Source organism: Vidua chalybeata, chromosome 4 (assembly GCF_026979565.1).
Source record: "Vidua chalybeata isolate OUT-0048 chromosome 4, bVidCha1 merged haplotype, whole genome shotgun sequence".
Classification (NCBI taxonomy): domain Eukaryota; kingdom Metazoa; phylum Chordata; class Aves; order Passeriformes; family Viduidae; genus Vidua; species Vidua chalybeata.
Window position 1 is genome coordinate 39724286 of NC_071533.1, and position 13152 is coordinate 39737437.

Sequence of the window (13152 nt, forward strand, 5' to 3'; positions counted from 1 at the left end):
CACCTCATTAAAAAAATCACAACTTTGTAACACAGAGTGTCTGCTGTGATGAATAAACAACCTATTTTGTAATTCACAGATCATTTAAACTCTAGCAATTTCTTATTAATCTTGATAGCACAGTTGACAGACTAGACAAGTATATACAAAAAAAAATCTTCTGCTTAAAAAATTCTCGTAGATGCAGACACACATAGAATTGCTGCTAAAATCTCATTAAACTGTCATTTTTCCTTTCTCCTTTTGCTAATCATCACAGCATTTGTGTAAATTGAACTTCTTACACTTACATTTTCCTGACTGACTTGTTCAGAGACAGTACAATCTTACTATGTGCTCCATTAGCTAACCACGGGAATGATGGCACTTTCATCACTGCAATGTAGCTTATTAGATGAGGCTGATGGTAATTGTGCATGTACCACCACGCTAAGTTGGAAGAAGTCTTCTGGAGCTACTTCATGCATCTGCAGTGCTACAGAAAAGGTCTGGGGTTGGATCCGAGTGCTGACCACCTGGTCCTGGGTACTCTTGTGGGTTGGCCATAAACACTTAGCTCAATTCCTGTGTTTTGCACCACTCTTACTAGCTTTCTCCAGAACAAAGCTTCAGAATTGCTCTTCCAGTGGAAAAAAGACCGCAAAGTCATCACGTATAGGCTTATAATGCAAAGCCTGCTGAGATGGTGTGCTTAACCCTCCTCCTTCCCTCAGGCGTACTGGCAGATATGCAACACATACTCTGTTTCATGCTCTGAAAATCCCTCTCTGGTGGGCTGCATAAAAGTCTTCTCACTTCTTTATGCACTTTGAACTGAGACATACAAAATAACTGTGTGGTGTCACGGGACTCTGGAGCTTGAGGAAACTGAGGCCTGAGGGCAGTGTGTTGATGAGGAAGCCCTAAGATGAGCACAAGCCAGTCTGTGCTAGTTGGCCTCAGGGCCAGGGGTCAGTCCCTGGCCCTGTCTGTGTTTAGCAGCACAGACATAGTAGGGGATTGGACCCAGAGGCGATCTTTGCAGAAGGGTGTATGTCACCTATAATTTGTTATAGGTGATCCTATAACAAATTTATTGAGCTCCAGAAGAACTGATGGATGCATTGATCCTACAGCTCTGATCAGATTTACTGTTTCATGGCTAAAAATCCTTCCGATTTCCACCCTAAATTTGTCTGTGGTTGGTTTTTAGGTTCTTGCATGTACTAGCAATGCTCCTCTAGTTTTTCTTTTTCACTGTGGTTAGCTCTTCCTCCTTCCCTGTGCACTTACTGAACAGTTGCCTTCTGAATTTCTATTGTGAGGTTAAACAAGTCCTGTCACTCTTGAATTTTGGTGTATCTTGAAACTTGTTGGTTTGAAATTCACCACTGTCTTGGTTACCTATGTCTACTGCAATATACTGTATGTATTTATCTCACACCCTCAAGCGTGGATTCTGCTCAGTTCACTGTTAGGGGCAGTGTTGTGCTTGATTAAGAAATCCAGATGTAACCTGAGCTGCTACTGCGAGAAGGCATCAAAATGTGGTAGCTAGTGTTCACCTTTGCTTAGAAGATGCAAACATTTGCAAGACATTTGGATATCACAGGAACAGTGACATGGATCACGTGTTTTGGTACTGTGCATTCCTTATGAGACTCTTGAAGTGGATAGAGGCTCTTCCTTCTACTTGTGGTGTATGTTTGAACAGTATAGCCTTGTTATATCAGAAAGCACAGAGTGTTTTGCAGAGTGCCATTTTTTGCAGCACAAAATCAAGATGTCGTTGTTATGTTGGGACTGGCTCCAGGCTGCCAGTCAGTAACAGCAGCAGGGATGTGTCTGTGCACATGAGAGAAATGGAAGGCCAGTTTTACTAAGATATTATTAAAAGCTCTTCCCGAAGCATTGTGTTCAGTACTATGTGCAGAAGCTTCTTAGTAATTAGGCAAAATTCTGTCTTTCAGAGTCAAAAATGTGCCCTCTGTTTCTGTTAGATGAATCTGAGGATTTGTTGATGTTCCGTTTCCTCTCACTAATCATTTAAAATACTACATTTTTGTCCTATTAACGCAAATCTTCCCACTAAGTCTAGTTGCTGTGCTCCTGTTTTGCCCTCTGTCTCCACTGTAATCTAAGAACATCCATTTGACAACCAGTCTCTAATTAAGGGCTTTAAATTAAAATGACTGGCAAATTTAGAAACCTCTGAGCAATACAGAAAATATTCAGTAAGTATGCTTACAAATATTTATACAGGTTCAAATATGATAAAATATGTGCTGTGGCAAAAAGTATACTCTAATTGAACAGTACCTGCTGTGTAAAATGAAACAAACTGTTATCAACATTTCCTTGTGTTAGGATTATGAGCTTTTTGTCAATTTTTCATAGAAACGAACACTCAACAATATTCAGGCAAATGTTAGCTTTGTAGAAGCTGTTATTTTGACAGCACAAAATTTGATAAGGCACTCTGAAGAAGTGTGATGATCTCTCTCCAACTGGCAGTGCAAAGATGAGGTTTCAGCTGGGAAGGGGATCTATAGGAGATGGTCTCTACTTACAGCCACTCTCATCCTGCATGGATTTTTGTCCAATTCTGGTATCATACATCAAATCTGTAGAAAGTTTGGAGATTTAGAAACAACAATTCCTCTTGTTCTACTTCCCTGCTAAGAAACACTTCTGTGTTCTGCTAGGAGTAGAATCAACTTGGAGCAGGATGGGGAAAAACTGTGAAATAGGGTGAGTTAGCTAATGCTGCTCACATTTTGAGAGGCGCATCTCTGGTCTGACTCAGCAAGTTTTGTCTTGCTCATAAATGGGCTGAGTGGTTCCCATCTTCACTTTCCAGTTCTTGTGGAAGAAATCAGTGAGGCTGGGGTTCCATTTTTCTTACTGCAGTCTGAAGAGGCTAGGCCTCCCAACAAATCTGCTGCAGCTATCCTTGTCTCTGTGCCCTGACCACAGCAGCTTCTTCTCCAGCACACAGAGAGAGAGAGACAGAACAGCAGGAAGGGCTTAGGGCAGTGCCAGCCCAGCATCAGTGTCCTGCCTGCCCTTAATGAAGTGAACAGCAACCGTCCCTATGCTTTCAAAAAGGTTGAAAAAAATAGATGTCATTCTACAAATTCCAGACCCATCAACCACTGCCCCCAGTGGTTGTCACTCCAGACTGCATTCCTTAATGTTTTAATACCTTCTGGGATTCTTGCTGTGTTCAGTGTCAGAGTTCCAGCAAGTAAAGGATAACAAATTTCTTAGTCTGGCTCAATTAGTAATTAATAGCACTAAAAAGTCATTCTCCATAGCCCTTCCTCTGCTTCTTTGAAAGGTCTTTAAAGTTATGGTCCCTAACATGCTCTTCATCAAGTATGTAAGCCTTTAAACTGTATTAAACACCTGGAGTAGTCTTGTGGTTCTCATGAATTTGCTAGTCAGAACACATTTAGAATGTGGGAAGAGTACTTCTGACTCTACAACCCACTGGGAACATGCTCATGTTAAGTGTTCAATCCTGAAAAATTACCATTACCAGTGTGAGGCCGGGTGGCCACCACGTGTGTGCGGGCACTCCAGGGTAATGGCGTCTGCCACGCTGGTAGTGCTGAGTGCTGTGGCGCGGGTAACGCAGCTTTGGTAGCTTCACACGCTGAGAGGAGATGAAGAGACGAGAGAAGGACACTTGTTTGTGAGCCCAAAGAGTCTTTATTCCCCCAGGCGGGGCAGGAATAAAGGTGCTCTCAGGGTGGGTGCAGTGACAAATGCCAGAGAAACAAAGCATGGCAGCAGATTAAATAGGGGGTGGGTGGACAGGGGTGGAAACCTCTTTCACCCAATGGGGCCAAACGATAGAGGGATGACATCGACTATAACAACCAATGGTAACACAACAGAGGTGGGCACAAAGTCCAGGACAATAGAAAGGCTAAGGTGGGGTGATTGATACAGAACTTTCTTGAAGAAGCTGGGGGTGGTTACAGGATTGACAGCTGACAGGGAGGGAACAAACCCTGACTGAGGGACCAAATAAGGAGAAAACAGGGAGAGGTGAGGAGATTGACAGGTGACTGGGGATCCAAGTGGTGGGTAAACAACTTGGAGCAAACCACTGTGAGGGGAAAGATGGGGTGGTACAAGGAACAAACCTAACTAATATTAATAAAAGAACTGACTAAATAAAACCAAACCACAACAGCAGTCATTTATTGGCTTTTTTCCTTTTTTCCCCCCCTCTCATGAACCTAGTAGCAGGTGGTGGGAATGTCAGAGCACACACTTAACTTCTCGTTGCATGGTTATTTCTTCAGCTAATGAAGCCTTTTGAGAATACTTTTCAAGCTACTTATCCAGAATGGAAACCAGTGTTGTGGACTTGATATTATGTTGGCTACATGTGAATATTCTTTTCTTAAAAACCAAAGCTCTTGAGCCCCTCATAGGGTATTGTAAAAATTCTTAGTTTTACTAAGAATTGCTTAAAGATACAGTTTTCAGAGTTCTGAATACTGTGCACCTGCGAAAGGTTATTTTAAGTTAGCTTCTTACTATCTCAGAGAGAACAATTTGTAACTATTAGCAGGAGCTCTTAACAGCTTAGAAAACTTCATAACACCCCAAATCTAAACTAGTAGGTAATTAACAAGAGGGATTTTGGACATCTGGATTTGTTTTCTGTCTCTAAAAAAAGCTGGGGTGGTCTATAAGAAAAATCTGGGGGTAATAGACCTATCTTACCTGGTCAATGTGTATTTGTCAGAGAGAGGTGAATATGAGTAAGAGGGAATTAAGAGTGATGGGACAAAGCCTAAAAATACTTTTCTGATGCCAGCATCTTCTTAAGAACCATCTAGCATAATAACCCTTTATAAGTAGCACATACCTAGGGAGATGTATAAAACAAAGACGTGTAATGATAGTTCCCCAGAATATACTTTCAAATCACAGCAACTGAGACAAAATGGTTTGGTATTTAATGGCCCAGTAGACTAAAAAAGTAATACTGGCTGGAAAATTATGACTTCTGGAATCAGTGCAAGGTTCTGGTCCTGTACTAGTTTCTGCAATAAGTTCAGTAAGAAATACTTGGTTAGGCACATGAAAAATGTACCTCATTTTCTATTTGAAATGAAAACTTGCTGGGTTTGTTGTAGACTTAAGTACATCTTGTCTTGGAATAATTTGTCTGTTTCTTATTGCCGTCTCTACGTCTTCTGTCCGCATGGGATAGTTGTAATTTTTCTTAACTTCAGATTGTGTGAAGATGGTTAGGAGGCAAAATTTGTGGTTTTCCCTTGCTCCAGCTGATTATCTTCTGTAAGTTATTCTTGGCCTGATCTTGTTTTTGCTTGGGAAGAGGTTTGTTGTTGAAAGTTTGTATGCCAAAAGAACCTTTTTCTCTCATTAGAGCAGGAAGGAAACTTGTTGCAATACTAATAATGAAACTTGTCTGGTTTTACAGCTGAAGATTTCTGAGTTTTAGTGAAGGAAAAATATCTACTAAAGGCATTAATTTTGTTTCTTTTTTAGTTTTAGGAGCCTTTGAAAATATCCTTCTTTCTGGATGCCTTCCATATTTTAAACTGCTGCCTAGAACACAACTATAATGTTCAAAGAAACTTAAAAGTGACGTTTCTGTCCTGTTGACATAACCCCTAGTTTCAGTTGTTGAAATTATGTCACTCTTTTACTCAATCCTCCATAGACCCAGAAAAATAATTCTCTGACTATTTATTGTAAAGGCTTTATAAGATTGGTGCAACTTAGTAATGTACTTGGAGTTCAACATATTTTCTGGATTTTCTAAATGTATAGGTTCATATAACTGCATCTCTCATACACTTAATGGCATATATTAGAAATACAGTGTGACCCAATAACAGTTGCAATGGAAACAGTAAAAATAATGAAAGAAGCCTTAATGTGATGGCTCTTGGTTGTTTTTTTTCTTTTTCAATTTCCTATTTTTTGTGTTGGATTCTGGCTTTATTCGTTATGAGAAGGTATGTGGACAGCATAACATGGGTATGGTAGAAGCCAATACTGAGCTTTCTTTTGCAAGTGTTTGGTCCTTTGTGACTTGCTTGCATGGGAAAGTTTGTGTGCTGTAAGTTAGGCTGTAAATTTGTAGTGCATTAGCTGTTGTATAGAAAATTCCATGTAGACATTTAGCACATATGGAAAACATTTCCATTCAGCAATGATTCCTGCGTGCCGAAGGTACTGCAGTCAGTTATTTGTGTGGTGAGATCATTCACACAGAGGTCAGCTTATAGCACCAAGTTTGCTATGAAGTTGTGAAACTTGGTCTGTTTTAATTTTCACATGGGCATAAGGGAGAAGAAAACTACTTTTTAAAAAATCCATTCTTCAGAACAAGCAGTGGTAAACCTCTTAAAGTTGTCTGCACATGCAGGTCTCTAAATTATCTCAAACTCACACCACACTTGAGCATCTGTTTAAGAAGTCAGGGCAGCAGGCAGTTTCTTAGTAGGTAGGTATATAAATTGTGCAACTTGCTATTATTCCTAGGAGTAATCAGGAAGTTCTCACAGAGATCCTGATGTTTCTTTCAGAGCTTGATTGTGGACAACACAGAAACTGTGTTCTTCTCAGCTGTGTTGGTAACACATTAGATAATCTGCTCATGTGTACATTATAAACACTGGTGCTGTCTGTCCTGAAAGAGCTATTGTGTTATGGTGGAGTAAGGCAGGATGGTCCCTTGCTACCTGGCCTATCCCAAATCCATGGAGAAATACAGGACTTTGTTTTCATGCTTACGAAGTCTGGCACCTTTTAATGAGCAGTAAAGTCACTCTAATATTGAAGTTGGATGTTTTTATGGCCAAGTGTGTCTTGTGTATTCTGGGGGTGGGAGAATCCTGCAGCAGTGCTGAGCCATTCTGAGGCTCAGAGGACAGAGCTGCTCGGTTTTACTTGGCGATTCTGCCGCCTTTAAGAGTGCACAGCGCGCTCCTACAACCATAAGACTGTTCCTATCTGTGCATGTAAACACATAAATGAGCTGTTTTATACTGGCAGTTAGAGACTCCAGAGAGTTGTGAAGCTGTGAGATATTGCTTCACTAAGGGTGGTTGCAATGGCTTGGCCCACAGCCTACGGCTTTGTTGCCTCCAATAGGTGTTAGCAAATGGCAGTGCTAATGCACTTAATGATATCATTACTAATCAGCAGCCTGGTCAGAACAATTGACCTTCATTGATCTTGGTATTTCTGCTTTTATTTCTTTCTCTTCCCTTTATGATAAGCTGTGCAAGCTATTTGCCTTTGAAAATAATGCAAGCAGTTATAGTGTAACACTTTAATTTTAGTTTGACTAATTTATTTTAATGATCAGTATTATGAATTGTTTCTTCCTCTGTTTAATCAGTGTGCCATGCCGAATTGAATGCCATCATGAACAAAAACTCAGCTGATGTGAAAGGCTGCAGCATGTATGTTGCCTTATTTCCCTGTAATGAATGTGCAAAGCTCATCATCCAGGCAGGTAAGCAGTAGTGCCAGCTTACTTTTTCAGGGTTGCAGTGCTGCCTGCTCATTGGCATCTTCTAATAGATGTATTTGATGTTAAACTGCTGATAGATCTAAATTAATTATACTGTCAACCTCATAGGATGCTACTTGTGGGGGTTTTTTGCATCTGAATGGTGCCAAATTTTTCCAGTGCTAATTGCATCTACTGTGATTCTAAACGTGCTTCTAATTTAGGTTTGTAACTTCTTAGACCAGGAGCTGCCAAAGAACAACACGGGCTTTGCATATAATTACTGTCAATTTTACTGTGCTCTGGCACATTGAATAGAGTAGGGCAGAAGAAATAAACTTCTGCATGACAAAAGGTCTGTTGGGAGTATATACACGAAATTTTAATTTGAATGTGATGCATAGTAGATATTTGAAGATTTTAAAATATCTTTGCTCATAAATGTCATAAGATTTCTATGATCCTACTTTAATTATGTCTTTCATTACAATTATTATAAATCTGTGCCACTGCAGCAAGTGTGCTGGCCTAAATGTGTCTCCTTTTTTGAGATTAGGCAGTATCTGCAGCAGGCTTCAGTTCTGTAAAAATCTCTGCTTAAAGTAGCATGTATTTTGCTCACTGAGTAAAGTCATGCAGTCCCAGCATGGCTTGCTGTTCTGGAGTGTCTCTCAGCACTAATGGCCACAGGAATATAGGAAGAGAGCAGCAAACAGAACGCTTCTATATTTTGGTTCAGTATGGTTTGAAATCAAGAGAGGTGAGTGTCGTAGCACGCATCCCCAGCCAGGTAATAATTAGCATTGACTCCATGATTCCAGAAGGCTGGTCCATGGCTTTATTATACTATACTCATTAAGAAACCCATCGCTCTTACAGACAGTCCAGTAGTTCTACCTAACTGGTCTTTCAATTAAACACCATCACCACTGGCCAATTAAGAAATCACCCTTTGGTAAACAAATCTCCGTAACACATTCCTTATGTTCCCAACAACAGGTGCAGCAAGTGAAGATAAGAATTGTTTATCATTCTTTTCTTTGATCTTCTCACAGCCTTGCCCAGGACAATGCCTGGGAAAGCTGTGCCTGTTGCTCTCTGTGGCCAGAGAGATGCTGCCACAGGTGAAGAGGGAAACATGATGGTATTCTGCATTTGTGCTTCATACAGTTCTCCTACTTACAGACTCAAAATCAAATGGTCTTCAAGGTAGATTGGCTGCTTGTTCTCAATGTAGTCACTCATCCTTTTCCTTATGCACTTAGGTCAGCACTAAATTGCAATGTATTGATATTCATGCTGTCTGGCAAACACAGGAAGATGTTGATCAGCTATGAAACGCTTGTGAATTCTCTTTTGAAGCCTTTATATTTCTCCCCTTCCTAAGTGATTTAGGCAAAGATCTTTCAGCAATTTTACACAGCATACATTTGTGAGTAGAGGTGTACCATGGAGTTGTAGAGCATGTGGATGAATGCTGCCTCTTCTAATTTTGTGCACCAGACATTACTATTTTTTTCAGTGTAATTCTAACATTTTTTCTATGTGACTTCTTTAGGCATAAAGGAAGTTATTTTCATGTCCGACAAGTATCATGACACTACAGAAATGACAGCTGCACGGCGGATGTTTGATTTGGCAGGTATTATATATAGGTGAGAGAATTAACTTTTTACTCTAGAATGGAAAAAAGGGGGATGTGAAAGATGCCAACTTTAGGGCAAATGTTTTTCTTCTTTCAGTCATGTAGCATTTTGTTTCTCTGCAGTGTTTGTAGTTGGCTTGCTCTTTAGAAGGACTGTTGCACCATTCTTTTGTCTTGTGAATGGTTAGAGTTCAATTTTGAAACGTTTGTATGAGAAAATGGTCCATGACTCGTTTTGTTCCTGGAATGCAAGTGAAATCGCCAAGGGGGTGATTATTTATTACATTGTCCTCAGGAGAATCTTCTTTGACCCTGCTTTGGGCAGGAGGTAGGGCTAAATAATCTCCTGAAGTCACGTGTAACCTGAATTATCCTGTGATCATATGCATTGGACTGAAACAACCAACTGATTTTTTGTTGTTGTTTTTGTGGATTACTCCATCCTAATTGAAACTTCAGTATCTTTTTGTTCCTGTCAATTTGGAAAAGTGTCAAACAAGCCGCCCATAATTAATTCTTGGAACTTACAGCTGTTCATCTTCTTTGGTCAGCTTTTAGGTGAGAAAAGGGTGAAACTTGGAATCTTTGCCTTAGAGTAATGATAACGTGAAAAATGTTTCAAGAGTGGGGTTTTTAAAGACACTGACAGAGATACCTAAAGCCAATCTGTTCAACAGCGAGTTTGATGGGAGTAGCATGCTGTGGGTGAGGCTAATTATGTAGTCAGGGAGGCTTTGCAATTCTAAAAAGTTTTACAGTATTAATATAAAGACTTTGAAAAATTTGCAAACATAACAATTCTGACAGATAAAATTTTAGGATGAAAGATACCTACTGGGCTAAGAAACATCCATGGAAAAACACAGCAGTACTTGAAATTCAATTTTAGTCCTTCAGTGTATTTCCTGTCTACTAAGACTATTTGACTAAGAAGCATAAATCATTCTCTTGCAAGTCAAATCTTGTAACTTCTCCAAAGTGAGAAATGTTTCTTGCATTTCAGGTTGCTATTCAGAACAAAGCATTCAGAGTTTCTGTGGTCAGCAGCATGTGCTTTCCTGCGTTGACTGTTACTTATCCTCATATCGATTGCTGAGGATGTAGGTGGTACTTAATGAATCTCTTGAACTGAACTGCAGAGCTTAATTAGGCACTAAATCCACACTATTTGCATAATCTTTTGTTTACTGGTAGACTGGAAAATATATGCTCAGTCCCTGTATACCTTCCTTGCTAATTGCTGTAGCAGATGCTGTAATGATAATAAAAGGAAACATTTTGCGGCAGTATTAATTTTAGAGTTCTAAAGTTACAATTTTTAAATTATTCCCTCTTAACTAGTTTGGGTTTTACCCAGTATGGCATAATGTGATCTATTCTCCTTCCACAAAAAATATTCTATTATGCTGACACAAAGCTTGAAAGTGTTTTTCTAAAACTCGGCAGGAAAAACTTGATCAAAATATCAATATTATCAAAATATATTCCAAATATCTTTTTTATATGCATACATATACAGAAGATTTAAATATTTTTTCTGTATACCTATATCTGTACCTAGATCTTTAAATATATATTAAAAATATTTGAAATATTAATATATATGAACAAAAATCACAGACCTGGTAACATTATGCCACCACCTGCAGCTAAGTTGGTAAAAGTCCTTTGACTCCTGGGTAATTTATAAATTCCAATAGCTGAAGAATGTAGAGGGTAACTCACCCCATGTGTCTCTTTGTCTTAGTCTTTCTTGTCCAGGATTCTCTCAGTGTGGTGCACTATAATTGGCTCCCATAGAGAAGAAAACTACAAGAATCCAAGGATGTGTTTTTTGGGATTTTTTTATTCCTTCAAAAATTTAGCTAGAACTAAAGCAAGCAAACTGTTTTAACTACTCACTAATATCTGTATTTTTCTTTTTTTTAGGGAATTCAAGCCAAAGTGTAACAAGATCATCATCGACTTTGATTCAATTAACAGCAGACCAAGTCAAAAGCTTCTGTGAATTATGTCTCATTAAGTCTTTAGAAGAGTGTGATTATCCTTTTCTAAAAAGCTGCTAATGCCTTTCATCTTAAAGTTACTTGCAACTTTTTAATGGTTTCTGTAGCTAAAGTAGACGTATAAGAAATCCAAGGCATAAAATGTCCTGTTCACTTCATCTTGTCATGTGGAATCTAAATCTACTTGAAAATTTTTTATGCCTTTATCAAAACTGCTTAAAAAGTGGAGACACATAGATGAAACAATGTAAGTAAAGAAAACTGTTCTGATTCTTCCTGTATTCATCACCACATGCTCTGATGGGCTGTCAGCACAGATTTAGCCTCAGTTTATCAGCACTACTTGTAACCAGTAGTACGGTGGAATATGCTAATAGATGTTGATCTCTCTGTTGGATATGTGGGTCTTCACAGTTGACCCCAATAAAGAACAAAAAATGTTATCCGTGCAAATTCTAATCTTCCAACTAGCATAACACTAATATATTTTAAAGGTTTTACAGCTTTAGGAATGTGTGCCATTCTGCTTGTTACCCAACAAATGAAATGCTGATTTTTCTTTTAACTGCTATCTGACATTGCCATACTTGGGGAGGGTTGAGAGAGGAAGCTGTTCTGAGAATTGTCCATGCCTGAGTGAGCTTTACAGGTGATTTCAAATCCTCATTTTCCTCAAGACTCCACAATTGAGGGGGCTTGAGGGAGTAAATAATTTGGTGCTTTACCTCTGGGACTTTTACTCTGAGTTTGTTTTCATATGTAAAAGAAAATAAATTTATTGGTCTAAGCTGTTCCTAGATAATCCAACATAGCTCAGTCTTAAACTCCACCTGTAAAGTAACTGAATCATTTTTTGTCCTTTGAGAGAAATTGGAGGTATTCAACCCATGTCCATATCTTTGCCAAAAGATGTAATTATGGTGTTAGCTTGTTTCCCAGTGCTGACATAGTACCTCCATTTTCATAAATGTTGCCTAAAATAATATCCTTTTTAATTTTATCTTGAGATCTGGGAATAGATTTGAGTTCATTTTCTCTAATTTGATTTTTAAAAATTAAGTATGCCTAATGGCTTTGTTTAGATAACATTGGTGGTTGTTTGTTTTGTTGGTTTTGGTTTTATTTCGTTTTTTTTTTTTTTTTTAATGTGGTTATACTTCAATGAGCTTTTATTTTCTCTACAAAAGCTTTGTTTCATATTTTGGGACATTATGTAATTTGGCTTCATACCAGTATTATTAAAGTCTTATTAAAATCCACTACACTGAAGTAGACTCATTATTATAATATTAAGTCATGCACTTGGCTCCAGAGCACTGCTGTTTTTGCAATCATATGGAAAGCATATTTTGTGCATTTGTGATATTACATAAAATATAATGTTCATGAACCATTTGACTACTAAAGGGATCACTGTAATGTATTATGTGTCCATTTATAAGATAATTTCTGAGTTTCTTTTTCCTACAGCTGTTTTCCACGTCAAAATTGGTCTGTGGCCTAGTGCCAGAAGAAGAATTTTACACATATGTGGGGGGCAGGGGGGTGGGGGGGGAGAGCATGAAACCTGAAAAATGACGTTAATAAAAGGTCACTAAGCCAGTTTATGCACATCTTTTTCTTTGGTCTGAATTAGTAAGTAAAAGCATTTTGACTTATACATATCTGGCAATAGGACAGAGGGGAAAGAAGAAGCAGAATTTTTGTGTTTTGCTGCAAAATTGCTATTTTCTTAATATATAATTGCTAATCTAAGTTCAGATTTAAAATGTATATGCATTGTGATTCGAGTTACTGTAGTGTTTCATGTTAGGCCTTGGATACTGTGAATATATAACATGCATAAAAACTTGAAAGTTTTTTTAACCAATGTCCAGATGTTTTTAGGGAAGTACTTTTTCTTTTATAAACTTTTTTTTTTCCTCCAGGACTTCCCTGGTTATGTAACAAAAAAGCAGTACTGGAGAAAAGGATAGGATTTTAGAGTTCTGATCAGGTTTTGATCTAAT

The 13152-nt window shown here is 38.5% G+C and overlaps 1 protein-coding gene across 6 annotated transcripts in view; it reads left to right on the forward strand.

Moving 5' to 3' along the window:
- Positions 1–12402, forward strand: part of DCTD (dCMP deaminase) — a 60238-nt gene extending 47836 nt beyond the window's left edge. For all 6 annotated transcript variants that reach the window (XM_053940887.1, XM_053940891.1, XM_053940892.1 and 3 more), the window contains 3 exons: positions 7379–7495; positions 9051–9147; positions 11067–12402. In XM_053940887.1, coding sequence (XP_053796862.1) covers positions 7379–7495; positions 9051–9147; positions 11067–11145 — 293 coding nt within the window. In that variant the 3' untranslated portion in view covers positions 11146–12402. The remainder of the gene's footprint in view (positions 1–7378; positions 7496–9050; positions 9148–11066) is intronic.
- Positions 12403–13152: the final 750 nt, after the last annotated feature.